Source organism: Notothenia coriiceps, unplaced genomic scaffold (assembly GCF_000735185.1).
Source record: "Notothenia coriiceps isolate Sejong01 unplaced genomic scaffold, NC01 NC01_scaffold00037246, whole genome shotgun sequence".
Classification (NCBI taxonomy): Eukaryota; Metazoa; Chordata; class Actinopteri; order Perciformes; family Nototheniidae; genus Notothenia; species Notothenia coriiceps.
In genome coordinates this window covers 8,612,928-8,639,753 of record NW_011369947.1, presented here as the reverse complement: position 1 = coordinate 8,639,753, position 26,826 = coordinate 8,612,928, and the positions used below count along the sequence as shown (strand labels likewise).

The 26,826-nt window shown below is 41.5% G+C and overlaps 1 protein-coding gene across 1 annotated transcript in view; it reads left to right on the top strand.

Annotated features, from left to right (window-relative positions):
- adamts9 (ADAM metallopeptidase with thrombospondin type 1 motif, 9) overlaps positions 1-26,149 on the top strand; it is a 61,140-nt gene extending 34,991 nt beyond the window's left edge. Inside the window, exons 22-40 of the mRNA XM_010794718.1 lie at positions 1,170-1,331; positions 2,383-2,502; positions 4,117-4,224; positions 4,305-4,472; positions 6,116-6,364; positions 7,485-7,646; positions 7,905-8,081; positions 13,676-13,846; positions 16,612-16,788; positions 18,881-19,051; positions 19,210-19,404; positions 20,205-20,334; positions 20,745-20,839; positions 21,459-21,553; positions 21,726-21,859; positions 22,333-22,424; positions 23,541-23,645; positions 24,969-25,087; positions 25,443-26,149. Coding sequence (XP_010793020.1) covers positions 1,170-1,331; positions 2,383-2,502; positions 4,117-4,224; positions 4,305-4,472; positions 6,116-6,364; positions 7,485-7,646; positions 7,905-8,081; positions 13,676-13,846; positions 16,612-16,788; positions 18,881-19,051; positions 19,210-19,404; positions 20,205-20,334; positions 20,745-20,839; positions 21,459-21,553; positions 21,726-21,859; positions 22,333-22,424; positions 23,541-23,645; positions 24,969-25,058 — 2,601 coding nt within the window. The 3' untranslated portion in view covers positions 25,059-25,087; positions 25,443-26,149. The remainder of the gene's footprint in view (positions 1-1,169; positions 1,332-2,382; positions 2,503-4,116; positions 4,225-4,304; positions 4,473-6,115; positions 6,365-7,484; positions 7,647-7,904; positions 8,082-13,675; positions 13,847-16,611; positions 16,789-18,880; positions 19,052-19,209; positions 19,405-20,204; positions 20,335-20,744; positions 20,840-21,458; positions 21,554-21,725; positions 21,860-22,332; positions 22,425-23,540; positions 23,646-24,968; positions 25,088-25,442) is intronic.
- Positions 26,150-26,826: the final 677 nt, after the last annotated feature.

Below are 26,826 nucleotides of genomic sequence, written 5' to 3'. Positions count from 1 at the left end.
ACTTAACTGCGGACAGGTTTACACATGTAGAGCGGGCGCTCACAAAGCTTTTGTGTGCTGCATCCAGGAATATTTTAGATCTCCCATGTGGTGCTGATAAATACAAACACCTACACTGCTCCTGTATACTTATGCACTGTACTCACACATAAACACACGCTCTGGCCCTGTCTTTTGGTTCATTCCAACCACTATTTGTTTTGTAATCTGCATATCCTGCTTTCTCTACACCAGGGTAACTCAAAATTTTTTGTTAAGGTCCACTTGGTGAATTTTTTATACAAGGTCAATGGTCGGATCAATGCCAGTAAAGTCCCGCGTGCGTCGGGGAACTCACGCAGCGTCAGAAAATAAAAACCCTCTCTCTTTTCCGCCCGTACCCAAATCTTTTAAAACGGGTGTACAACGAGCGGATACAGATTTGCTGCCGATCTGACTTCAAACGGAGGAGGACCCACAGAAAGTTGCTATCAGAAACAATGCCTGACGTTTTTTGGACGTAATCTCGTCTTCTGTTTACATTAGCAAGCCTCGCTAACACTCAGAAGCTAACCTGTACGTGTAGAGCACATGTGTTTAAAAGCAGGAAATAAAAAAAGGAACTCCTTGTGATAACCCGCAAGAGAAAAAGTATTTGAGCTCCATACTGTTTCAGAAACAATACTTGATGTGGTTTTAGAACAGGATGGCGTTTTATCACAGCAGAATTTAACTTTACCTCCGTAGAATTCTGATCAGGCATTAGCTCCGCCTCCTTTTTTTTTTTTTTTTCAAGCTAAGGACCCAAAATCCGCGTTTCTCTAACAGGGCTTCAAAAGAGGGGTTTGAGCAGCAAGAGGCATGGCTACAATGGGGTGATCTGTTTGGTATTTTAAGCAAAAAACTTCACAGACATGTTTTGTATAGGCCCTACATATTTTTACAATATAGCATAATAGGTCCAGAATCAGAACATTTTTTAATTTATTTTTTTAATAATGGGACACAGGGTTCGGTCCGGATTGATTTGCAGTTTGGTCCGGATCCGGGCCTTGGTCCGGAGTTTGAGAAGCCCTGCTCTACACCAAGTGACCTCTTCCTCTGTCATGAAAAAGCATTCCAGCAGGTTCAATGTAATAACATACTGTATACATATCTCACTCTAAAACCTGAATGTTCCTTTATTCCAGTGCCTCGTGACGTGTGGCAAAGGCTATAAGCACCGTCAGACCTGGTGTCAGTTTGGTGAGGACCGTTTAGATGACCGATTTTGTGGCTCACCTAAACTGGAGTCTGTGCAGACGTGCCAGCAACCGGAGTGTGCCTCGTGGCAGGTCGGACCCTGGGGACAGGTGAGTCCTATTTATACATACACCTTGTTTAAGGTTTAAGGTTGTTAAATATGGGTCAGGTGTAAAGTTAAATGATCACTGTTTATTTCAGAACAGATGAAAAGAACATCACTCTGTTTGGTCTAAAACTGGGAATTACAATTTAGCGTTCAGATTGGCGAGTTGACCTAATAAACAATTATCTCAATGAAGAATTGGTGTTTTTTTCCCAAGACTTTTAAGAGGCTATTCCAGAAACTTAATGAATAGTCACATATTTTATACACAGGCAATATAGAGGTCTACCCTGGCAAATGTGAAGCAACACAACGGCTGAAGCTTACAATTACTGTTGCTTCTCTGATGAATTATTCCCAGATGTAAACGAAGGGGAGGACACGGATAAGCTAAGCTCATCATTTAGCACTGTCCCCTCTTCTCTCGCCTGTTTAGATTCAGAGCACATCCTGCCAAAAATAAATATACAAAAGCTACGGATGATGTGGGTAGGCGTGTTCTTCTACAAAAGCATTATATAGGGTTATGCATACAGTATAGTGTCTGTGTGTGCAGGAGTCATTTGTGTGTGTGCACAGAGAACTGAACACCCAAAAATGTGAGATATTTTTGTGCCCCCCATCAGAGGATGTGCACACGTTAAGGTATATTTGAAGTTGTTTAATGAAGCGTTGTCAAATTGTAGTTGAAGTTGCCGCCAAACAAGCTTGACCCTGTTTCACTGGAGGCAGTGAGGCAGAAGGGAGCGTGGAGTAGTGCCCTCTGACTTGGCTACAGTGGAAAAAAGACAAGTGCAATGTATATGGACAAAGGTTCCTCATGTATTTGATCTTTGAGACCCCGCTTGAAGCTTGGATTTCTCTCAGAGAGTGGAGGGCAGAATAAGCCTTTTTAACTGCTGAGCCTGGTGTACCGTTTTTGAATTTGTTTGTGTGGGGGATTAGTTTCTTGGATGAACATCTGTGCTATTTGCTTGCCTCTTCCTAAGTTTTCTCTTTGCGCTCTGTTACTAATGTTTCCCCACCACTCCTTTTTTCCCCCTCTTTGAACCCAGTGCACTACCTCGTGTGGGCCAGGCTACCAGATGCGAGCGGTGAAGTGTGTAGTTGGCTCTTATGGTGCTGTCATGGACGACACTGAATGTAATGCCGCCACCCGACCCACTGACACCCAGGTAAGGCACTCTCTCTTTCTTTCCTGTCATCCTCTTACCCTCTATAACATGTTTCTTTCACTTCTCCCAACTGCCCACAATCTCTTTATCTGTCCTTCGCTGTGAGAGCAACAGTTTAGTCTCAAACTGTGTGGAGAGATGGAAGCATCCACATTCATGCGCACTGACACTCAAAACACACACGGGCAGACACACACATTTCATTTCCACCTGGTCTCAATAAAGCTATGTTGTCTGATCTAGTCTGGTCTAGAGGGAGAGAAAAAGGGGGAGGTAATACCAGCCTCACTATCCCCACATAGAGACACACAACTGTCACACAGAATCCCCAAAAGAAATACCAAATTGTTTGAGATAACCTTACAGTGTTATTCTTCTGATTACTATAGATTATTATCTATCTGCGTAATAAGTACGCTTGAAACTTTCCTGTATGTTCATTTCAATAGAGCTGGACACTTTACCACAGGCCGAAACAACCCTATTTCACAGGATACTAATGTTTAATAAACTACTAATACTAAATCAGGCTAGTGATTTACACAATTAAAAATATATTGTTCCTTTATCCTCCACCACTTACAGATACAGACATAGATGTCATCAGGTTTACATGTGGAATTGTTTTTCTAAATCTGCTTGTGCATCTGTTTGTTAAGTGCTCGACTCACAAAAAGAGAGACAGAAACACCAAAGGAACCTATTTGGAGCTGAATCAGAGTTGTGTTTGGTCAGCGCGGGGCGTAAACCCATTTCAGAGGGCTGAGCATGCAGACTCAGAATGAGGCCCCCCTCTAGTCGCAGCGGCTCTTAATTCCGGTGCCTGGGCCGACAGAGCCAGTGACCCCGAAGCAGTCGCCCCACCTCGTTGTGATTCCAACCAGCCAGCCATGAAGTGGGCCACCAGCCGCCAGTCCCACCAGGCAGCCACCAAGCAGGGCTTAGAGAGAAAGAAGGGTAGATAGATGGGTGGAGGTCTGAATAAAGAGAGGAGAACAGATGCTTTGCTCAGTACTTCCACACACCAGGTTATACATGTTAAATGTGACTTTGACAGGAAGTGTGCGTAGAGCTAATCTAAATGCTGCCATGAGGACTATTTGCTTCCATCAGGAGGCGGAGTGAGGAATGTGGAGCCTGCTCAGATCCTATGAACCTGATTAAGGCCCTCATTCCTAGAGACTGGGGGTCAGAGGGCATTGGGGGGGAAGAGGAAAGGGCGGAAGGTGAGAGACAAGGGAGTGGATTAGGGGTGGAGTTTACAACCACGCCAGCATGGGCATTGGAGCCCTGAATACCACTCCACTATGACCTGTTATGACAGGGATCAGGGCTTTATGCTGAGTGGCTTACTGCCACAATCCATAGTTTTAACTGACGGGGCGGACCCCGTACATGTTATTTTGGTAAGGTTGGGGGAAAGGATTGATGGGAACACAACTACTCTGAAACATAGAGCCAAAGGAATAAAGTTTAAGTTAATAATGACTGTCCCATGTCAGAGGAGCTATCTCTGATATTCATGGTATTTTGTGTTCAGGGACAGATGTTGTTACAGTATATTCATTTTGTTAATCACTGCATGAATGGGTGTGTGTGTCCTCCCTTCCACAGGACTGTGAACTGGCCCAGTGTCCCAGCAGCCACCCTGTTCCCCCAGGGACTAAAGTCCCCTCCAACCAGGGCCTCAAAACACAGTGGCGGTTTGGCTCCTGGACCCAGGTTGGTAGTCCGGTCACATCTTCATTTTGTTTGTCTCTTGTTGGTTTCCAGTTTCTGAACCTTTCTCTTCTGCAAAACAGTGTAGTGCCAGCTGTGGCAAAGGGACACGTATGCGCTATGTGAGTTGCCGTGACAACCAGGGTGGTGTGGCAGAGGAGGCAGCGTGCGCCCACCTCCCAAAACCCCCTGCCAGAGAAGTGTGCTCGGTAGTGGCCTGCGGACAGTGGAAAGTGCTGGAATGGACAGCGGTAAGAAAAAAACATCCGTCGTCCTGTACTCCACTGTATCTGAACCAGTTACTGTTTATCTCAAAATTACAACTTAAAAGTAATTTAAGATACAAGCCAGATGTTGTTGTTTCAAATGAAATCAGCATTTAAAAAATGTTTGAAATTAATCAACATTTAAAAAAGCTTCTTCCTGTTTCCATTAGAACTGATCCAGATGTTTTTCTTCCTGCAAGATTGATTGATTTCAGTATCCTCTATATTCATTTTTAACAACACGGACAATTATTGTCTGCACACGCTGTGTGTGTGTGTGTGTGTGTGTGTGTGTGTGTGTGTGTGTGTGTGTGTGTGTCAGTGTGTGTAGTGAGGCAAACGTTTCTGGAGATGCAAGGGGCTGCAGTGAGGGGCTCCAGTCTTGTTTACAGATGTTTCTCATCAGAGTACTGGTGATACAGTACAGCCAGACTGCAGGTCTGGTCACCATACACACCCACACATGTACCACCAAGCCAAAGACACTCATTGACCCCCCCCCCCCCCCCCCCACATGGAAATAGTTCATCCCAAGGCCAAAAATGATTTCAGGGGCCTATCCCAGCCACACACATGCACACTAGTTGTACTAACCCATAGCATTTGTCGTGCAGTGGCACTCCAGTGTGACCGTTTTGTTAATGGTCTCATGGCTTGAACAGTAAGGCATCCACAGCTTCCTCTAGTGTCAGATCATACACTTTGACTTGCTGTATGTAAAACCTTCTTGCAGTATCTAAAATAATGTGAAAGGCATTACATTGTGACGCAGCAGTATAAACATCTGGACAGTGTAATCCCAGGTGGGATTCTGGAGTAAACAGCTGTTGCATAAGTATAATACATCGCCTTATGCAAGACATAAAGTGAACTCAGCAAGGGAGGAGCTACGTGACACGCCATTAGTGCTTGGATAAAGTTATGCCTTTTTCTTTCCTAAAAATAAATATATCTGAACTTGGGTCCTTGGGAGACACTGCATCGCCAGACATCTTTAATAAATTGGGAGTTAGTTGCTGCCCCCCAGTGAGAGGGTTTAATTGTATGTTGAGATCTAAAGTCAGCTGAATGCAGCAGGCACAGTCATTCAGGCACTGTTCAGGACTATCACAGGGAAAAGGGAGCTGAGCCTGAAGGTGAATCTCTTCATTTCCCTGAGTGTCATCTGTGCTTCTCGTCTCTCTTGTAAGATCTTTCAATACCTGGAAAGGATAAAGAAAGATAGAGAGAAAGGCTTTCTTAACCTTTACCTTTTTAGCACCACACATCGCTTCCTGTACTGTAGTTGCATGTTGCAGCTGAGTTTTTTGCCCGTGCATAGTGTTGGCATTTTTAAGATTTGTAATTACTTACTTGATGACAAGGATACTCAACATGGTAAATATATCATAACCCTAAAGTTATTATAGCACCTGTGATCGATTCTTTTTTTCCAATATGGTTAAACCTCTGAAATCGCAGGTTAAACAGTCAGGTCTGATGGCCCACTTGAAGCCATTCATACCAATAGCAGGTCGATATAAATGGTTGATCTTTTTGACTTGCCTCCACCATCTAAAAATTACAGCTTTCTTCAAGAATGTGTTTTTATGTCTTATTGCATATGCACTTATTTTCTCTTCTTTCAGTGCTCGGTGACCTGTGGCCAGGGGAAGACCACACGGCAGGTCCAGTGTGTCAACTACAGTGAGCAGGAGATGAATTCTAATGAGTGTGACCTAGACGATCGTCCTCCTACAGAGCAGGAGTGTGCTATGTCTCAATGCCCGTCCCGCTCCAGTCAGTCCCGACCTTTCCCGCCCTCTCCAAATGGCAGCTCCAGGAACAACCTGCCCCGCAGCCAATCCCACCAATGGAGGACTGGACCCTGGGGAGCGGTAAGGCATCTTCCACAAAGCAGCACCACATCACACCACTGTAATGTCTGTTCAGTAAATATGAGCCACAGGGACACTGGTATTGATGTCAACTTGTGAGTCTGTGTACTTGTCATCATGGCAAAATAGTGCTTTTGGAGAAACCTACTGCAGTGGGAACTTCTAATACTCTGCCAGGTGTTTACATTGCTGTCTGTTTTTCAGTATGTGGACAGATTTGTTTCTCCTAAATCACACATGTGCAAGATGTTTTCACAAAACCTGACAGGCGTGTAGTTGAGATCAGAATAAAGGTTGAGTTTGTAGATGAGTGTGGTTCAAACAAGAGCGCCAAAAGTAGAAAGTGCCAGCGCCATACTTCTTGCACTATGTGGTATCGCGACTGGTGGGAACTCTTCACATGATGGTTTCCTGTTTGTTTTGGGAACATATTAGACAAGTATGAGATAGCTATTATACAATAAGTGAGATTGAGAGTCCTTGAAGATATTTAAGTGATTTAACTCCCACACTGTGTTATGTAACCAAAACAACAACGTTGACAATCACTCATGAAGTGTGAGTCTGTTGCTTAGGCCCTGAATGATTAATTACGATTAATTATTGAGATGTAAACCCACGGGATTACGTGACCCAGGAGACACTGGCTGTCCCTCATATGGACCCCTTTATTTCAATTGTTGTTGTTTTTAAACTGTCTCTCTACTAAAATAACTTTTGACCTACAAATAATTCTAGGAAGTGAGTGAAGCTATTTCTGGTGTCACTTCCTGCCTCTGTCTTGAGGATATGTATTTTAATATAGCAGCAGATATGGTCGGTCGTTTAAAATAACCTGTCTCTTAGTATGGGCTTTGCTAGCAGCAAAAACATAACTCATAGTGCACATTGATTTGTACTGTTTGCATTTAACCATGTATTCAAAGACACATTGATTTGATACTTTGCAGCCACGACCACGAGTCATACTTAAGTGTGTGTTTGTGCGTCATCATGTCTTAAGGAAATGTAAATAATGTACAGTAGAATAACCCCTGGGAGCTATTTACACCTATACACTGCACATCTGTGTGTGAGAACCGTCTATTTGACCGTGTGCACTCTTCCCTCTGTACACTAGTGCTCCAGCACATGTGCAGGAGGTTTCCAGCGGCGTGTAGTCGTGTGCCAGGATGAGAACGGTTACCCTGCCAACAGCTGTGAGGATCGCAGCCAGCCCAATGAGCAACGGTCCTGTGAGTCAGGACCCTGTCCACAGTGGATCTACGGCAACTGGGGAGAGGTAAGACAGATGCCAACTCACTGATTGGTTAGATTACAGTTTACTCTCTGAAAGATCATGGACCATCTTTAAGAAGACATTTCAAAATGTGGGATCAGCATTTTTGTTTGCAAAATCATTTGACCAATGCATTGAAATTCAGCTAAGGCTTTCGAATTTAAATCACATGCAGCAATGGCCCTAGTTTTTACTTTACACTCAAATACCTTTTCCCCATACCTACCTGTAAAACACAACCTCTCCTCCTGCTTCCCTCAGTGCACCAAGCCATGTGGAGGTGGGATAAAGACAAGGCTGGTGGTTTGTCAGCGTCCAAACGGCGAGCGTTTCAACGATCTGAGCTGCGAGATCCATGACAAGCCACCAGATCGTGAGCAGTGCAATACTCAGCCGTGCCCGTCTAGCCCCCACTGGAGCACAGACCCATGGAGCTCGGTACGCTCGTAAAAAATACTCTATACCTTGTTTTTCAACCTCACATTGTTTTCCCAAAACCTTTAGTCTTACTCTTTCACAACCAGTCTTAAATGGGCTCTGACTTTTGGTGCTTTTTGCACTGGAGAAATTACATTCCCACTTCTCTTCTACTTTTAACCTCCTCCACTTCCTGCTCCCTCTCTGGTGCCTGAGAATGGTCAACGTTTCCTCAAGACATTCGGAAAGTAAATATCTGTTGTGCTTTAACAGCAAAGATATGCTCTCTTGCAATGTGCCAAAAAGTCCTTTTCAAAAATACTTCAGTGACAGCTGTGACCACAAGAACATTTTTGTCAGTCCTAGTTACCATAAAACTGTTGTTGAGCCTTGTGTTAGTATTTGAACAAATTCAGGATCACTTTGTATCACAATCAAAGTTAGTTTTGTAAAATATTGTTTCTTAAGATAATTTATTGAGATATTTGTTTTCCTTTTTATCTTTTGTATATAGCATTAACTTTTTAAAGTGGTTTATTTTGTGTCTTAGCTTTTTGTATTCGCAAATTTAGCCAATCTTTGTTCATATGCAAATACTGATGAATGTTTTTGTATATCAGGAATATACAGTATGATGCCTTCTTCTTTTATTATCCAAAGAATGGCCCATAATTTCCATTATACGGTGCTACACAATGTAATCAATGTTCTGTTATGAACTTTAAAAGCACCAACTTACATAGGACTGTATTTGGGCTGTGTACTATATATATACATATTTGTAATATATACATCTTTGAAATGGCTATTGTATCAAGAATTCAATCTGTCTCAAGGCACATGTGTTTTTTTAGAGAAGTTACTAATCTTATTTAGACACTTTATTTTACAGTTTATGTATTCACCCTCTGCTATGAAACAAACAGTGGTGTTGCCCCAAAAATGACACGACGCATGAATATGTTGACTCAAAAGTCCCTGAAACGTCCAGTAACAGTAGTAAACACCAGCACCAGCAGCTGAACTAGCACTGTAAAATAAAATGTCTCACTGGGTTTGTGGTAATTAGTACTAATAGCCATTGTATTCCAGTTTGGCAGAGGGTTTTGACCCAGATTTCCTTAGTGTGACCAAAACAATAGGTTTAAAGCTCTCTGCTCCAAAGATGCTTGACATGAGTGTATTTATATTGTGTTAGTTATTGTTTTCTTTGTACAGTAAGAACTTGGAGTTGCTAAATATGCTATGCTCAACAATACCTCATTTGGAACACAACACAACTCTAGCCATTAAACAATGATAACCTACACTGCATCGGTGCTTTGGCCAAACAAGGGAGACATGAGATATAAATATCAAAAATGAACCATCACATTTTTGGTGTTTATGGCACATTCCTTTTTGATACTGCCTTTCCTGTACCTTTTTATCTTTCCATGAGCAGTTAGTGGATTGATCAGATTGATCAGTTTAATGCAAAGTGTATCACAGATATAATGAAATAATGTTCGAGAATTGGCTGTTAAAATGTTTGACTTTGAACACGTGATGCCTGTGACCACAGGGGAAGTTACTAGTGTTTTGTATCCAGAGCTCTCACTCTGAGCCAACCTAATGTGTCTACCTCAGCCTCTGTTATGATTGCCCCCCTGCCGTATCTTTCTCTCCCTTGCACTGGAGGGATTCTGGCTGGCTAAGATTAAGCTTGAGTTGTTGCGGCTACCCAGTGCACTTGATGGTCCTAAACACAGATCCAGGGTGTGTGTTAACTCCCACCTTTTAATACTCACCATCCTGTTGAGGACAGTCAAAACTGATCTAGAATCTGTGGTTAGGAGCAACTTTTGCCTGCAGCCCTCCCAGTTGACTCCTCCTGGTCATAAATGTCTGTACTGACATCAAACCTTATTTTAAGGGCCTGTTAACACAGCAGTGAGAACATTTATTACCATACATCATTTACTAATGAGAGGTATTGCTTGTGACAAGCAATACCAATACTATAGTGATTCCAAGGCAGCGTTAAATCAGAGGACACAGTATTAACAAAGCACATCCTGTCATTCTTCTTTAATTTCATTTTTCATTCAGACCAGTTTGACCCCTTGAGGTCAACCTAACACCGTATCAACAGGCTCTTGAAATAAGCATAATGTATGTCTCTTATTCACAAATGGCAGTATCAGTTTGTGTTTCAAGAAGATTTCTGTATATTTATGTAATTACTTGTATTTATTGTTACTTCATTATAATGTTATGTCAATATTTAATTTTTTATGGATTTGTTGGATTTCTGTTCATTTCCAGAAAAGGTTACGATTAAAGTGAAGTAGAGGTACTATCAAAGGCTTTCTCCATTCTTCTTTCTTTCATTCTTTAACACTCTAGATGGCGGCATACATGGCAATTACTCTGAATTCACAGTTTTTTGTACTATCGGTTTACCATTAGAGAACGTACCGATGCGTGCACGTACATATGAGATGTGAAATTAGGGGTTAACAATCTGGGCATTAATAAATAATTTATACTATAGTTATTTATTTTACTAATAGATACCTATTTACATTTTTGGGTGAACAACATACCTACTGAGCAAGAAAAAGTATGGGGTAAGACAAAAATAAATGTCAAAGTCGGTGGAAGTGTGTGCTGGACGCTTTCACTCTCAACGACAGCCATCTTTGCTACGTAACAGAAGTTACACTACTAGCCGCGCTGGGGCTTTCTCTGGTCAACACAGTAGCTTGTACTAATTGCTAGCTCGTAGAACTAGCTAGCTAGCTGACAGCAGTGCTAGTCACTTTCGGTAAGGGCACAGCAGCCCTGTGCAATTTAAAACAACACTACATGGTCAAAGTGAACACACTGCTCACAGTGTACGACATGGAAGTGTGCTAACAAGTGTATTCCATAGAGACACCGCGTTAGTGTGTGGCACTCAAGGATGGTCAGGCTAATGTACGCTGTAATATTACTAAACCTAAAATACTACAGTTTACATTGTACTTTTATAAGTTCCCAGATTTCTGGCCCCTTATTCCTCTTCATATGTGTTTAACCTGTACCTGTATGTATGTATTGAAATGTATGTACAGTACTGGTACAAAGTTAGTTCAATATTTAAGCTGTGAATTTGGACAAATTAGTTGAGCAAAAATATGAATCAATGCCAACATTTTTGTCACACTCAGTAAACAGGTCTCTGCTAGATAAAAATAACCTGCAAACTCTCTGCCACAGAGTTTTTACAAAAAAGTGAAAACTGCAAGTACTATAAGTACTAACCCCTAACAACATTCATCATGCCAATAACCTCGCTCTTGCAACATTGTAGTTCTGTTTCTGAGCCCTATAATGAAGTATTTAACTCAAAATTACCAGCTCCTGCTTTATGGTAATTACAGTGTGTTTGTGGATAAGGAAGTGTCCTATATTATTTGGGGTTTTACCTTTTGACTAAAAGATTTCAAAAGAGAGGCCTGGCAAAAGGGCTTATTAGGCAGTCCTCCCCTGCCAGTCTTTTCAACAGGGGTGTTTTTCCTGAATGAAAATGCACAAATCACTGAGCAATATCCTTGTTATTTTAAGTGGTCAGGGCCTCTGCTGACCTCTTGAAAGCCATCATGCTTTTAGCGTCTGTGTCAGGAGTTCAAAGCTCTTTCTATAAGGTGAATCTTTGTCCTGTGAGACAATGCCTCGGTATCCCTCCCATTTCATTTACTGTGTTTATTTAATTCTTAATGCTGACCCCCGGCTTATTCTGGGATGCCTGGTGACGCGTGCTCCGCTGTGAAGTTGTCAGCCCCCTTTGACCCTTTCTGTCGGGCTGCTCGTCTATGGTCTAATGCAACTTGATGACGGTGTACCAATATGGGGGCCAGTGAGAGTGACTCAAACGAGGAGGGGGGGCTGTCAACAAGACAATGCAGTGGTGTATTGGTGGGTCAAGGGTCACGTTTGATCTGGGGAGGGGCCCCTTCCCGGTTCATCCCATCAGCACAGACATAGTTCTGGGAAACTGCTGTGATCCCGGGATGAAAAAACCCAACAAAACAAGAGTTGAATAGGATTCCCAAAGGGCTGTGCTGACATTGAATAGTGGTTTATTTAGGGGGGGGCGGGGGTCATTTTACAAGGTGCTTACCAATGCTTTGCCGCTTTATACCTTAATTTAAATGTTGTATCTGCAATTCCATGGATTGTTATCACCTTATGTGTTAAGAATGACTGATCCAACTAGTGATTGACACTGTTGAAATGAAATGTAGCGCTATGGTTAATGACTTGTGTACAGAACGAGAAAGGGATCAAACTTCCATCCTTGGGATGAGTAGAGGACCTGCTCTACCTCCTGCAAATACAAAGTATACAAATAAAGTTGTTTATATAGTTTATTGCAGGTGGGAAATGTTGAGTTGGGCAAAGTTAATGAACCCTGTGTGTAGGAGTGCATGTCCAACATGGTGTTTTATTTGACTCATTTGTAGAGATTCTCAAGGTCTTAGCACATTAGAACAGCAGGAAAGCATACAAACCTTTAAAAGAAATACCTGACGTTAACAAAAACACAGCCTGGCGAAGTCTTAACTTTAGTGACGTTTTCTGAAATGCCCCTGTGATTTGCTATTTACTCTTCACATTTCATCCAAACCAAACGTGTTTCCTTATATGTCAGACATCAAAAATACAATCTTTCAGTGGAGATACATATTAGGACGACTATAAGTGACTTATTACATCAACCGGGAAGTCTTCTAGTCATGTGTGCTACAATTCATAATGAGAGTGCTGTTCTAAAGATATAAAGGCAACACAGTCAGTGTAATATTTTATTAAAACTGATTCACAACAATACCCGAGTAAAATTCACACAGGTAATATGACGAATTTCTCATTGTAAGCTGAATCATACATTTGTATTAACTGACAGCACTTACAAATGTGTAATTCTAATAGATGTATTGCGTTACAGATGAAATTCCAAGCATTTTATTAGCCCCTCCTTTAGTGTGCCTTGCCCGCCGCGAATGAGGTCAGAGGTCACAGCATTTTCCTGTCTATTACAGTCTGTCACTGGTCAGGACCTATGGTCAGGACAGCAACCACACGCTGGGTCGCATACTCGTTTAACTCTGAGACTGTCGCTTCCCATCCATCCCCTCATGCAAAGCCCCCTTTGATCGAGCACAGGCCAGCTTCTCTCTGTGTGTGTGTGTGTGTGTGTGTGTGTGTGTGTGTGTGTGTGTGTGTGTCTGCCTGCCTGTCACACCGTGTTAGACTCTCAGTAGCTCTGTGAACCCGGATATGAAACAAACTGCTACCGGGTTGATCGGGCACGCTTTGCCATTGGACTAGCTACCCACGTGGATCTGGGTGTCATACCACTCCTTTTTTTCAGTCTAAAAATCATCCACAAATTGATCGTGTTCAATAAATGCATGTTTTTTAATCAAAGCTGTGCAATAATCTCCTTTTTTTTCATTCTTATTCAGACTTATGAAACCCAATCATGCTTTTTAACATCTGAATTTATTTTTTAAAGTTGCACTTTGAACACCAAACATACCTTTTGACTTCAATTTCACTTGTTCTTTCTTTTTGACCTGTTACAGTGCTCCTCCTCCTGTGGAAGAGGGCTCAAGTCCCGGAAGGTGGTCTGTGTGACCGGGTCAGGACGCCCCGTTTCAGAAGAGAGCTGCCTGCATCTGTCCCCCAAACCCAGCAAGCAGAGGCGCTGCAAAGGTGGTCAATGCTTCAAGTGGAAGACAGGCAACTGGGGAGAGGTAAGACTCTTTGACCCTGCTAGAAAACACTCCTCTAGCACTCGTGTTCTCACGCTTCCAGGCCAGTAAGCTCTCTCTCTCTTTTCTCTGTAATGCTTACCAGCTTGCTGGAAAGTATATGTGTGTAAACATCTGCAGCTAGACCCGACTGTGTTTATGCACCATGCCAGACCACTAACTAAGCTTTTACACATCACACAGTGGTTTGCAGCACAGACCCGGGATGCCTGCTAATAGGGTTTTTAAAGATAGTGTATACTGGGGCAGCAACTTTACAGTACAGTGGGTACGACAGCAGGATGGATGTGCACCCCTCTATATGTCCATCTAGTGTGTATCTACCCCTCTCATCTCTACATGTTCTTTTCTCTTTAATCCTTCTCTCAATGTTGCTCTTTCCCCCAAAGATCCCTTTCTCTCAGGCCTTCTTTCTCTCTTTCACTTTTCTTCCCCTCTCTATCTTCTGCCTCCCCAATGGGAACCACATGCGTCTTTTCTTTGAATGCCCTACTAAACATACCAGACACACTCACGACGTGCACCTGGGCTGCTGCAGAGCATTTTTCCTCCTCTCCCTTAACTCTCCATGTCTCTCTTTTTTCTCTCCGTCCTTCCCTCCTGTCATAATTTTTCTTTTTGCTGAATTCACCCCACTGGCCAAGAGTCCGAGCACAGAGCCACATCTGTGCTCCATATGTCAAAGAGGATGTGCGTTTGCTCTGAAACAGCTGTGGAGCAGGACTCATGCCAGGAGAAAATGATACTCCACACGAGGCTCTGTTGAAATCAGACACTTACATACTAAGTATGATGTACATTTGAGTAGATAGTCCACAACTGCATACTCTGTGGATTTTGAGTGTGCAAGAAATGCTCAGGTTTAAACTAGATAAGAAAGGATTTATGGGGCGTGAGCCTACTGAACTTACTCAAATGTCCCAAAATGCATTGCGCCTGTTTAAACTTTGAGGCGGATTGTTTGGCACCATCCAGCAACAGTGTGTCTGCTTACAAATGTGGAAAACACAGGAACTCTCACATTTCATTTTGTGTAGAAAAATCTTCAACATGTTTGATATTTTTTAAATATTAATAAAATAATACTGGAAAATGTAGAATAAAATAGATTTACATTTGTGATAAACATTTTTGTTTGATGGTAGCTTGGACTGTTTGTGATGGATACAGTCAGAGAGGACATGTTGCTTGAGTTTATAACAGTGTGCACAGTCTACTGGAATGGCATACTTAATATTCATTTTAGCATGCAATACGCAGTACACAATAATAAGTATGCAGTATGCAGTATGTCAATATGCAATATCGAACACACTCCCAGTCAAGTATGTTTACCCATGATGCAGCAGGCTGCCCAGATGTTTCAACTCCTGAAAACTGCAGATAATACACATTGAGTTCAACTGTATCACATGACTAAACTTGTAAGTATAAGATAATAAGATAAGATATACTATGTCTGCATTCTTAAAGATTCATGTACAAACTCTGGAACCTCAGCTTGAATCATCTGCACGTGTTTTTTGCTTCCTTCACCCCTAAAGGAATACTTTACCCCCAAAATAATATTTTGTATTCACCCTGTGTTACTTTGAATTCTTGAATGAAACTTTGCTTTCTCGCATGACTCCATGGTGAACAAAGAATTCAAAGACAAAGGAAATTCATGATCAATTAAATAAATCTGGGCCGTGTTTCACAAGAGCAGAATTTGAAATTAAAACATATTCCCAAACATTTATTTCACTGAAGCTTCGGACAAGGCAAGTGCAAGTGTGAGACTGTTCATGCAGAAGTGTATTAAATATTGAAGTTTGAGTGAAAATGCGTAATTTATGAGCAGCATAATTGAGATATGAATTATACATTGTGCAAGAGTTTGTAAACTGATGTTTTGAGAAAGCATTGATTTTCATTAATCATGGAAGCATGCAAGTTTGAGTTTCCTCAAAAATTCATAGTTACACAGGGGGAGTAAATGATATGCAAATCATCAAGATTTTTAACCTCACACAAATCTGAGTTATGATGTCTCAGTCTCTCAATGACTCAAACACTCATGTCATATTCTCTGTGACATTTTTCTCCCCAAAAACCTTCACTTTAATTGTATAAATGAATATTAAAGTGGAGTATTGCATAAGCATGACGGTACAATGCATGTACACAAGATAATTACTGTAAAAAAATTCCCAACAAAATCTGATCTATACACATTATTATAAAACAAAACAGTTTTTTGACATTTGCTATGTTATGTAAAACTGTGTCCTGTATTAAAGCAGAAAACAAAACATACTTTAATTAAAAACATGGTTTCACAAAACCTTCTGCTTTCAAGGCGCCAACTTGAATTTCTTCCCATTTCTGTAAGAAAACATAAGTTAAGTTAATATAAACCTTATCACTTACAAATAAACATGAAGGTGTTGTTGCAGTTATTTCATCTTTGCAAACTTTCCTAAAAGTAATACACCATGCCTATATGAACTCAATTTATATTGTTGGAATGCCAAGGTCTCATATATTCGCTATATTAATCTTCAAACAAGTAGAACACTATAGATCGATACAAATGGGATATAGGCCACCATTAGACAATTAAACTCACGTGGTTCATTGCTTATCGCGAGAGTCGCAAAACGATATAAGTTGACTATTTGACATGCAGTAAAACAAAAAAGTTAAACTCAATGAAAAAAAGTGTTGTAAAGACTTTTGAAACGACTTATCTGTCCTGCTTCCAGTGTTCCGCAACGTGTGGGGACGGCGTCCAGCGGCGCGAGGTGTTCTGCCGGGGCGGAGACCGGCGCAGCCCGCACGAGAGCGGTTGCTCCCAGCGGTCCAGACCGACGTCCAGCCAGAGCTGCCGGGGGGCAGACTGCCCCTCCCGGTACCGGTGGAGAGAAGGAGAGTGGCAGACGGTAAGCTGCATGGCGACCTGGCTGTGAGCTGAAACAAGCAGCTTAGTCTCCACAGGGCGAGGATGAATGAATTCTGTCATATCTGAAGTGTGAGTGGCTGCTTCAGGCGGAGGCAGTGCAGTCGGTGAGGGGAGGAAAGGAGGAGGAGGGAAGCTGCTGCTGCTGCTGCTGTTGTTGCATGGCCCTCGTAAAAATCAGATGATCCTCAGGCTCTAGCTTTTCTTTTTTTTTAAACACACGCAAAGCCTCGTTGGATTTCCGATCTTAGTCTTGATTGGCCAATTCGCTTTTTCTCCAGGAGTACTTTTTCCATAGACTGTATTCCACCAATTAAAGTTAATGAACACCTGTGAGGCATTAATGGTAGTTATCTAAACGTTAACAAGCCTTCTACAATAAAAGTTGAATTAAAGGCCCCTGAAATAACCTTTTATAATAATTATTCTATAAAAATCAGACCAAAAGTGATTTATTTTTCTGAGATTTATGCCAGAATTCTGACAAGATCCTGTTTCAGTCATAAAACTTAAAACACATCAATTATTGAGCCAAGGGAACGAGGAGTGCTAAACTGCCTAATATCTCGGTTTTAGGACTCATTCATGCATCATTGTTTTGCCTATTTAATCGCACCTCTAAACAGTCCTAGTGAAGTAGCTTTGTTGAGTTTTTTTCTTTAAATTATTTTATTTATTTTTCTCGTCCTACATTTTTATATTAAGAATTTGATATAAGACCACCTGAACAGGGACTTACAAGTAAACTTAAAATTGAAAATAATCTCTATTATTAATCCTTTATTTTTATTCATACTCACATATTAATTTACACTGTTATCTATCTTTTATCTGCTCTAAAGCCAGAACATGCAAAGTTGGCAGTCATACCCAGGCTTTATTTAATGGGTACATTCCTGCTGAGCAACATCCAGTAATTTTCTATTGGCTGGAGGCTACAGACCCTTGTTGAGAGTTGGGGTTATTAGAAGAGGCAGCTGCAGCAGGAGTTTCTTCTTCCCCGTGTTCAAGTGATGTTGAATCTGGGTCATTGAGCAGCCTGAAATGTCTCCTCTCAAAGGAGAGTCTAATTGTTCTGGAGAAGTGTTTGGAGCTCTCTGCCTGCAGTGTAAAGCTGGAGGTAATTACAAGGGTTCACCTGCTATGGGTTAACATGCCTGCAGTGTGTGTTTTATACAATATACACTGTGGACTCAATCTACACAAATCAGAGATGATTGGGAACTACAACATTTTTACTTCTTCTATTCTAACCTACCTAGAATTAAATATTTGGCCAAATGATTTGTCTATTATTGATTTAACCATCACATACTGAAACTCAGGCACTCATCATGCGGGGCTTAGGTTAATGATTTCATAGTACAGCAGCACAGCTCAGAAAAACAGTTCCAGGTATTTAAGTTGTTTGACATTGTTGAACAAATTAAGAGTGATGAAGACCAGCTGGAGTCCGCTGCGTTTGTTACGGCACAGAGTGTTTCTGACGCAAGTGGAAGCCTCTCTGAGCCTCAACCTACGTCTTTTGCAGATTGAATGTCCTAATAATTGAGTTACTACATGGACCTGAATGTAGTAAGACAAAGCTCCAGGTGGTTCCGCAATAAAGTAAACTTCTTCAGAGAACACCACTTTCACAGCAACACCAATACAAACGATTTAACCTGGGTAGTGACTTATGAGTGATTATATTATTATAATGCTTAGTACTCTTCTAAAGAACCTCAAGTGTGTGGGAGAGAAACTCCCTCTGGAGGGAACTTTAGGATTCTAGCATTTGCAGACCATTCACATGCACAAAAAAAAAAAAAAAAGGAAAGGTAAATCCCCAAAAATAATAATAGGGCCTCTTTAGAATGATGTAGTTTGCAGCTAGACATGACCAATTATAGGTAGGTTGACTTTTAAGAAATACTTCACCCTCAAAATGACATCATATGTCAGTTAATCACCCTGTCTTACCTGCTGCTCTCTTAACATTGCATCTAAGTATAGGAATGGCATATCTCTCCTAATACCAATCTTATACTTGCCATGTTTGTTAAAGGCCCTTGTGTTTCTCATCTCCACTACAGTGCAGTAAGTCGTGTGGAGTAGGTCATCGACAGCGAGCCTTGCAGTGTGTAGACCACAACCAGCAGGAGGTGCATGAGATGTACTGCGTGAACCAGATCAGACCTCCAGAAATAGAGAGCTGCAACCCCCATGCCTGTGAACTGATCTGGATCACAGGGGAATGGACTGAGGTGAGAGTGTGAACTTTAAATGATGTTAATCTGAATAGTTATAAATCAGTTTACTCTGAACTAGAAATACTCTTTAAAAAGACAATTAATCTGAATCACCGTCTTCAAATCCAGTGTACTGTTTTTATTTCATGCCTGTGATTCATTCTCTTCTCCAGTGCTCAGCCAGCTGTGGTCAGAGCTACCGCCAGCGTCTGGTGTCCTGCAGCGAGGTGCATGCTGAGAATGACAACTATGAGTATGGCCATCAGTCTCTGTCCAACTGCCCCGGGACCCCCCCTGAGAGCTACATGCCTTGTAATCTGGAGCCATGCCAGCCGCCACAGGAGTGGAGGGTTGGAATCTGGGGACTGGTGAGCGAGGGCTTGGTTACGCTGTCCATTCACTTATCTGTGTCTTTTCAGTGTGGAACATGCATGTCTTCTCCTAAAATTAAACCTTGATACGGAAGCCCTGAGAAGCAAGTGTTATACAAATGTTTTTGAGTCTGATACAAATACTTTTCTTGACTAACAGGTACAAAAACAAAGTTACTACTTTTCCCACCTGTTTCACACATTCAACAGAATATAAGGAACCTCAAAAACGTGTTATCACCTGTTTAAGAGTCATAAACAAAGGGGTGAAACAATTAAGTACATGATCACCAGATATTTTTCCTTATTTTGATCTCAGGGCTTCTTTGCCCTGTACAAAAAAAAAGTATTTCCCATGAATAAAGTATTATCATAGACGTATTACAACGTAATAAATGCAAGTTGAACAGGTCTCCTGTAGTTTTTTGTGATGAAATGTCAAACCTTTTTTGCTTAACTGTTAATATTAACATAACAGTATTAGATTGAAACATGCAATAACTCACACTTTCCTTGAAGTTTTATATTTGCGCTTGATTATGATCGACTACAATTGTATTACATAAAACAGCCTTGAATGCACACTATTTTCTATACCTGAGATTTCAATGATTTCTTTCCCATAAATTGCCTGAAATTAATAACATAATTTTTTCTTCTTGAACCTGTGTCATGCACAAAAATGTCCATGCACATGAATGTTTTTAAGTCGACACTTTGAAGATAGAAACTGCTGATGTGACTGTCATCCACAAGTTTTCGTTTTCACTCTGTGTCGGTTCTCTTCCCCCCCGCAGTGCTCAGTGAGCTGTGGTGACGGAGTGATGGAGCGGACGCTGCAGTGTGTGTCAGCAGACGCTCAGGAAAGCCATAGGTGTTCTCAGGAGGCCATGCCAGAGGCCAGAAAAGCCTGCAGGAATCCAAACTGTGAGTACTGCGAGACGATTGCTCCTCTTTTAACAAAGGTCAAGACTTCCAGGGTTAGGGTACAGGCCGAATAAATGCACCCCAAATTCCAGTGTTAGGCATGGCTTGACTTGATCCAGTCATCTCAGAGACTTGGCCTTTAGTGAAATAGTTATGATCAGAGGCAAACATCAAAGATTCATTATCCAGTGTATTTACTTCCCAACGGTAGCATGGGACATCAAAGAGTCAGTGGCTTTCCCTTTTCTTTGATTTGATGCAGCGATTTGTCACACTTGACTTAACCCCTGAAATGTGTGTTTGCATGCGTGCACATGTGTGTGTATAGGGCCTGAGTATCTGCCCTGTGTTAAATCTTCACACTACTGTACTGTATACCAACTTATATCCACTTCCTTTGTGTCTCCAAGGCCATTTACCTTCTAGCTGTCAGGGCGTCCAGAGCACGAACGGCCCCCTCCCCGACAGCGAACACTTTCTCAATATTCAAGGAAAAGCACTCAAGGTAGGAATATATTGTTTATTTTGACCAACAAATGCACATGGCTGCAATGGATCCCCACATCTTTGACAGTTTGCACATTTTGGAAAAACAAATCTAGATCTTAAAGACATGTTTGTATTTTTGAAAATACACTTATTACACAATTTGAAATGTATAATTGAAGTTTTTTTTTAAAAGGTGTATGAAGCTATTATGGGTTTTATTTACGAGGGAAGAGCAACACTTGACTTTTGGATAATTGACAATACATTTTGCTGCTGTGTTGTGACCGTGTAAAGGGCTTCTTTAAAGTACAAAGTGCTTTACATTCACCTTTACTAGCTTGAGTTTAGGCATGCGTTTGGTGCTGTGGTTTTGTGTACAAGGTTTCATAGTAATATGATGGGTTTTAGAACACAGTCAGAGGAAATGCTTTGACTTCCTTCCAAACTGACTACGGTCTACTCTTTTTCCTCAACACCATTATTGTTCCTTCTTTCCAATCTGCACTTCTTCTCAATCTCCTTTTTTCTACCATCCTACCACCTCCATCCCCTCCTTCACCCATGGTTCCCCACTCCTCCTCCCTCTGAATACCACATCTCCTTTCCCTCCTCCTCCCTCATCTTATTCTCTTCAGGTCTACTGTGCAGGAATGCAGACAGAGACTCCACAGGAGTACATCACCTTGACAACTGGAGAAGGGGAGAACTTTTCAGAGATCTTTGGCTTCAGGTAAACAGTGAACAGGATAACAATGAGAATAGCCAAAGTCCAACTGACTCCTGGCACAGTTTCCTGTCCCTAAATGAAGAAATTCCATGGAAGTGTAAAATTAAGCTAAGGTATTTGTGTGTGTGTGTGTGTGTGTGTGTGTGTGTGTGTGTGTGTGTGTGTTGTTTCCCAGGCTCAATGACCCCACCCAGTGTCCACCCAATGACTCCAGGAGAGAGGATTGTGACTGTCGGAGAGACTACACCGCAGCCGGATTCACCACCTTCTCCAAAGTCCGCCTGGACCTCAGCAAGATGAACCTCATCAGTGAGTGGCTAGTGTACACACACACACACACACACACACACACACACACACACACACACACACACACACACACACACACACACACACACACACACACACACACACACACACACAGCATCCTGTGCCACATTACTCCCAAATAAGAACTTCCTTTGCCATTTAATTATGTCCGTGCTCATGAGGGTTAATGGGCTCAAGATGTCTTTAGGGTTCATTTAAGCAACACACAATTACAAGGCTTGAGGGGATTAAATGGAACTGCTGTAAGTAGATGAAATTATACTGATATTGCCATTAAGCTGACCCTAAAACTAAGGCTGGATTTAGACTAACACAGGTCATTACTGCAGATGCAAGCTGCCATTATAAAAGCTCATCTGAGTTCCTGTAGCAACTCATTTCAAAATGCCAATTCTGAAGAATATCTGTCACGACACATTTGATTGACTTGTTTTGTCTTTTCTGTTGCTCAGCTACAGATTGGCAGTTTGCTGTCACCCGGGAAGGCAAGAACATTCCCTTTGCTACAGCTGGAGACTGCTACAGCGCAGCACGGTGTCCACAGGTGAGAACAACAGCAGCTGGTAGTTATATGACAGGAGGCGAAATGATTTGTCATCGCCAACTAAAGACTTGTCATAGCAGGAAAAAAACAAGTTAAACTAATAACATTAATGATGGCTCTGCTGTTTATCAAGTTTTAGTAAGCTATTCCAGTGAACAGACATACTGAGTGTAACGGCCCGTTTCTGCCCATTCACCTTGAATGGGGGGACGTCACACTTTGCCGAACTGCATTGTGGGAGCTTCGCTTTGCTCGCGTTGCTTCGCTTTGCTCGCCTCAAAAGTTGAGCAATGTTCAACTTTTGAAGCTTCGACGGAAGCTTCAGCCAATCAAACCGCGTGCTTGTGTGTACGGGGCGGGAGATTCATGTGATTGGTTGTTGGTCGAGCTTCAGAGACGCCCGCCGGCAAGCTTCAACGCACGCCGCCGTGTGGACGCTGCGTAAGGCTGAACTGAATAGATCACAGCTTTGGAGCTTCATTTAAAACTTTTGAGCATTCTCTATCAACATTTTTCTATATCTACTCATTCTTTATTCACTATTTCTGCATATTTTAAGATAAGGCTACACACAAATTACAAGTATTTATACTTTTTGCAGAGTGAGATTCCAGTTGAGGCTTCTTGGAAATGTGTCCAACAATGTGATCCTGACATTTCCTATAACTTCCCTGTCCATAAGAAAGTGTATTACACATTTTTTTTCTCAAAAAGATAAAATATTCTGCTCCAATCGATGTCTTATTGGCATTTCCACTGCACTCCAAAATCTTGCCACCACATATGAGGCAAGCACCTTAATGGGTGTTTAAGCAACAAGCTAACAAAAATAATGAGAAATATTCATTAGAGAAAGTTGATTTCAATATTAAAACAAATTCTACTGTACTAAAAGGCATTGAGCACATCTAAATGGCATGCAGTTGTTTTACTGATACACGTGTGCTTCTTCTGCTGCAGTATGACATGTAAAAATGCCTGCCATTAAAAAAAGCTAAAAGTAAACATCATTTTACAACCAGTTAATGCCTCTAGTTTTGGATGTGTTCCAGGAAAATGTCCCAAAACATTACCAGTTGCCTCACTCCTTCTCTCTCTCTCTCTCTCTTCTGTCAGGGGCGCTTCAGGATCAACCTCTCAGGAACAGGTTTCAGGGTGGCGCAGGAAACCTCATGGATCTCCCAGGGCAACTATGCAGTGACTGATATACGAAAATCACAGGTATTGCTTTATGATGCATATGTACACTGTCTATGAGAACAACTCCCAACATGACAGCAATCTTCAATCAAAACTGAGCCATCTGAAAAATTCAGAGAACACCCTTTAAAAAATGAGAACTCAAAATAAAACTTGTTAAAATCCCTAATTACTTGACCACATTCACAGTGAGGTGTTGGGCTCCTGGCTTTTTACGACAGTTGAAGTGTATATTTGATTGTATTCTGTAATTAGTGAGTTAGTTTTTACAATTTATTTTTGTTCTATATCCACTAGCAACTCTTTTAGAACCCATTTTCCAACCCACAGTACCTGTAACTCTCTCTATGTACTGCCTCATCTCGTCTACTCTGTTCTCTGATACTCCATCCCTCGCTCCACCATTTCTCCTTTCTGCATGTCCTCTGGGCTTCAGAGTGGGCATCGTCCCAAGTGGGTTCTGTATTCCCAGCTTGACTTCTTTCCATAAACTCGTTGAAAAAAAGGACCCTTTTTGGGCAGCTGCTCTCTCAAGGGCCCTCCTCTTTTGAGATGGAGCTCAAGCCAGAGCGAGTATATTGGTAAGGTGAAAATATGAGGCAATTCTGATGCCAAAAAGTGTTCACATTCTTATACCCTCAGCCAGCCGGCCTGCTGTGGGCTCTCCAGGCACATTTAAACAAAGCCAGGTTGTGACAGTGGGACTGGGAGAGCACTCCAGAGGAGATCAGACAAACCACTCGCTGCACGCTGTGGCTTTCATGTCGTGGGATAGTGCTTTTGGCGCGATCATCTAATGCAATGTTTGGACAAAATATCGATTATGCTGTACGTGATTACCTAGTTTATACACGGTGCCTACATACAACGTGCCTGATGGGCCTCAGTGTTTGTGTGCATTTATGAAGGAAATTCAAATTCAAGAGGCCAAAAACAACGCTTACTATTAAGTTGATGTTTTCTATCTTTACCCACTTCTTAAACATCCTCTGTTTTTTACATTACATTGCATTTAGCTGACGCTATCCAAATTTTATCCAAAGCGACTTACATTGAAGTACATTCTACCAGGAAGATACAACCTTGAAGAAAACAGAATCATATAAGTACATCAGGTTTCATAGAGCCAAACATTTCAAGTGCTACTCAACTGGCTTTAGATAAGCCAGTCCTTTTTCACCTAAAGATCAGGGACAGGGAAAAATGCCTCAACGTGATCCTGGAGAAATGTCCCTTATGGTTCTATGCTATGTTCTATATTTAGTATTTGTTTTGTTCTCATAATCAGCATCTGTATTACAGCAGAATCACACAAGCCTGATGTTATTCCCCATGTGTCCACAGGATGGCAGCAGCGTGTCAGGAATGTGTGGAGGCTACTGCGGTAAATGTACACCGTCCTCTGGCTCCAGCCTGCCTGTAACAGTGGAGTAGATCTACTGTAATACAATCAAACACCTGAGGTAGGTATTTTAATTATACTTTTTAAATATAAAAGGCACAATCTGTAATCCAAAAAAAGGAGGGACTTAAAATCTAACTCCAAAATTAAAAACATGTTACGCAACTTGCTGTAACTCACAAAGTACATTTGACGTAGTATTTATGTTTTTGATGTTTTAATGATCATATCGGTTGGCTTAGAACCATTATACTTGGAATACACCAGGCTTATGTTTTTAGCCATTTTGTAAAACACCTGTAACTTATATGGTTAATAACGAATGGTTGTGAGTTTAACTCCAGGGATGAAGTATTTCCTTGGGTTTTTGATCAGTAACTGATTTAGCGTTCATGTTGTTTGCATGTCTTTTTTAGCATCTGTTTCCATCCATTTGGCGGTCCATCTTCAGGTTATTGTGTCGAGACTTCCCTCCTCTTTGGTGCTACAGCCATTCAGAGTCCAAACCCGCCCTGACCTCTTTTTCTCCAGTATGTATAGTGTAAATGAACTTGGTGTAAGTACTGTACATAGCAGGATACAAATGTCTTATTTATTGTACTCTCAATTTATTTTTGTACTGTAATATGATCGAACCGTTCTGTTGTCCTTCGTGAATACCACACAATTGCCATTTATCAGTTTTTTGCCAGAATGTGCCTTCCAATTTGGATATTTGCCAAATGGACTTTTTAGTACGAGTAGTTATTTAAACCAGACTTCATCTGGTACAGCCATGTACTCCTTTTTTAATTAGATTCTGTAAAGTTATTGTTGTGATGGTCACCAGACCTGTTCATATCCATTGAGGTGTCTCCAGTGGGTCGTTTTTCACTACTTCAGGCAAGATTGGTATACACTATAAGCATAGTTATGTTGTACACTGTGTGCAATGGGGCAGTTCTTGTAGAGGAATAGAGGAAGTTACATTTTCATAGTCTGATGTTAATCCTTCCCGATGCAAATTGTGGGCAACTGTTGCTAAAATCGTCCAGCTACTTCCACTACTCTACTCTGTGGCAGCGTACCACATTCAGTGTCTTGCTAACTGAGCACTCTTCTTATACTCAGGTTTTGTTTCTGTAGTCTAGTACAGGGGTTCCCAAAGTGGGGGTCGCGAAATGATTACAAAATAAAAATGAAAAATAAATAAATAATAATGTATAAAAAAAAATGTATTAATCTTTTTTATAATTTTTTTTTTTTTAATTATTATTACTAATAACGTTTGCATAGACATTTTCAGGGGCGGATTAGCCATCTCTATAATTTCCCCGGAACGAGGCTCCCCCTTTGACAATCCACTAGCGCAGTGTTTCTCAAACTTTGTCATACCAAGGACCAATTCACTAGCACCCCCCCTCTCTGGCACTGTTATTTTGGGGGTCGCGGGCTGAAAGGTTTGGGAACCCCTGGTCTAGTATATTAAAAAGTGGGTATTGTGAACCAAGTGGATGGTGGTCCGGCTGCCCCATCTGTATCTCTCCAGCTATTAACTGCAGCTGGACGGAAAGAGAAACGTGCAATAAATAATAACACAATGCAGGAAAAGGCCAGGTGTTGCTGTCATGAAAAACACACCTGCATCCGGAAAAAACACGTATTAAAACTGGAATTTTAGTTTTAATGAATGCGGGGGGAAGAGTTCAATTGAGTCCTTTTTTCTGCTTGGCGTTGCCAGTGCTATATTCACTTTTATTCAGCGCTGTGTCTGACATTTTTGTCGTTTCTTTTAGCAATGTGGCGTGCTATCCATCTGGC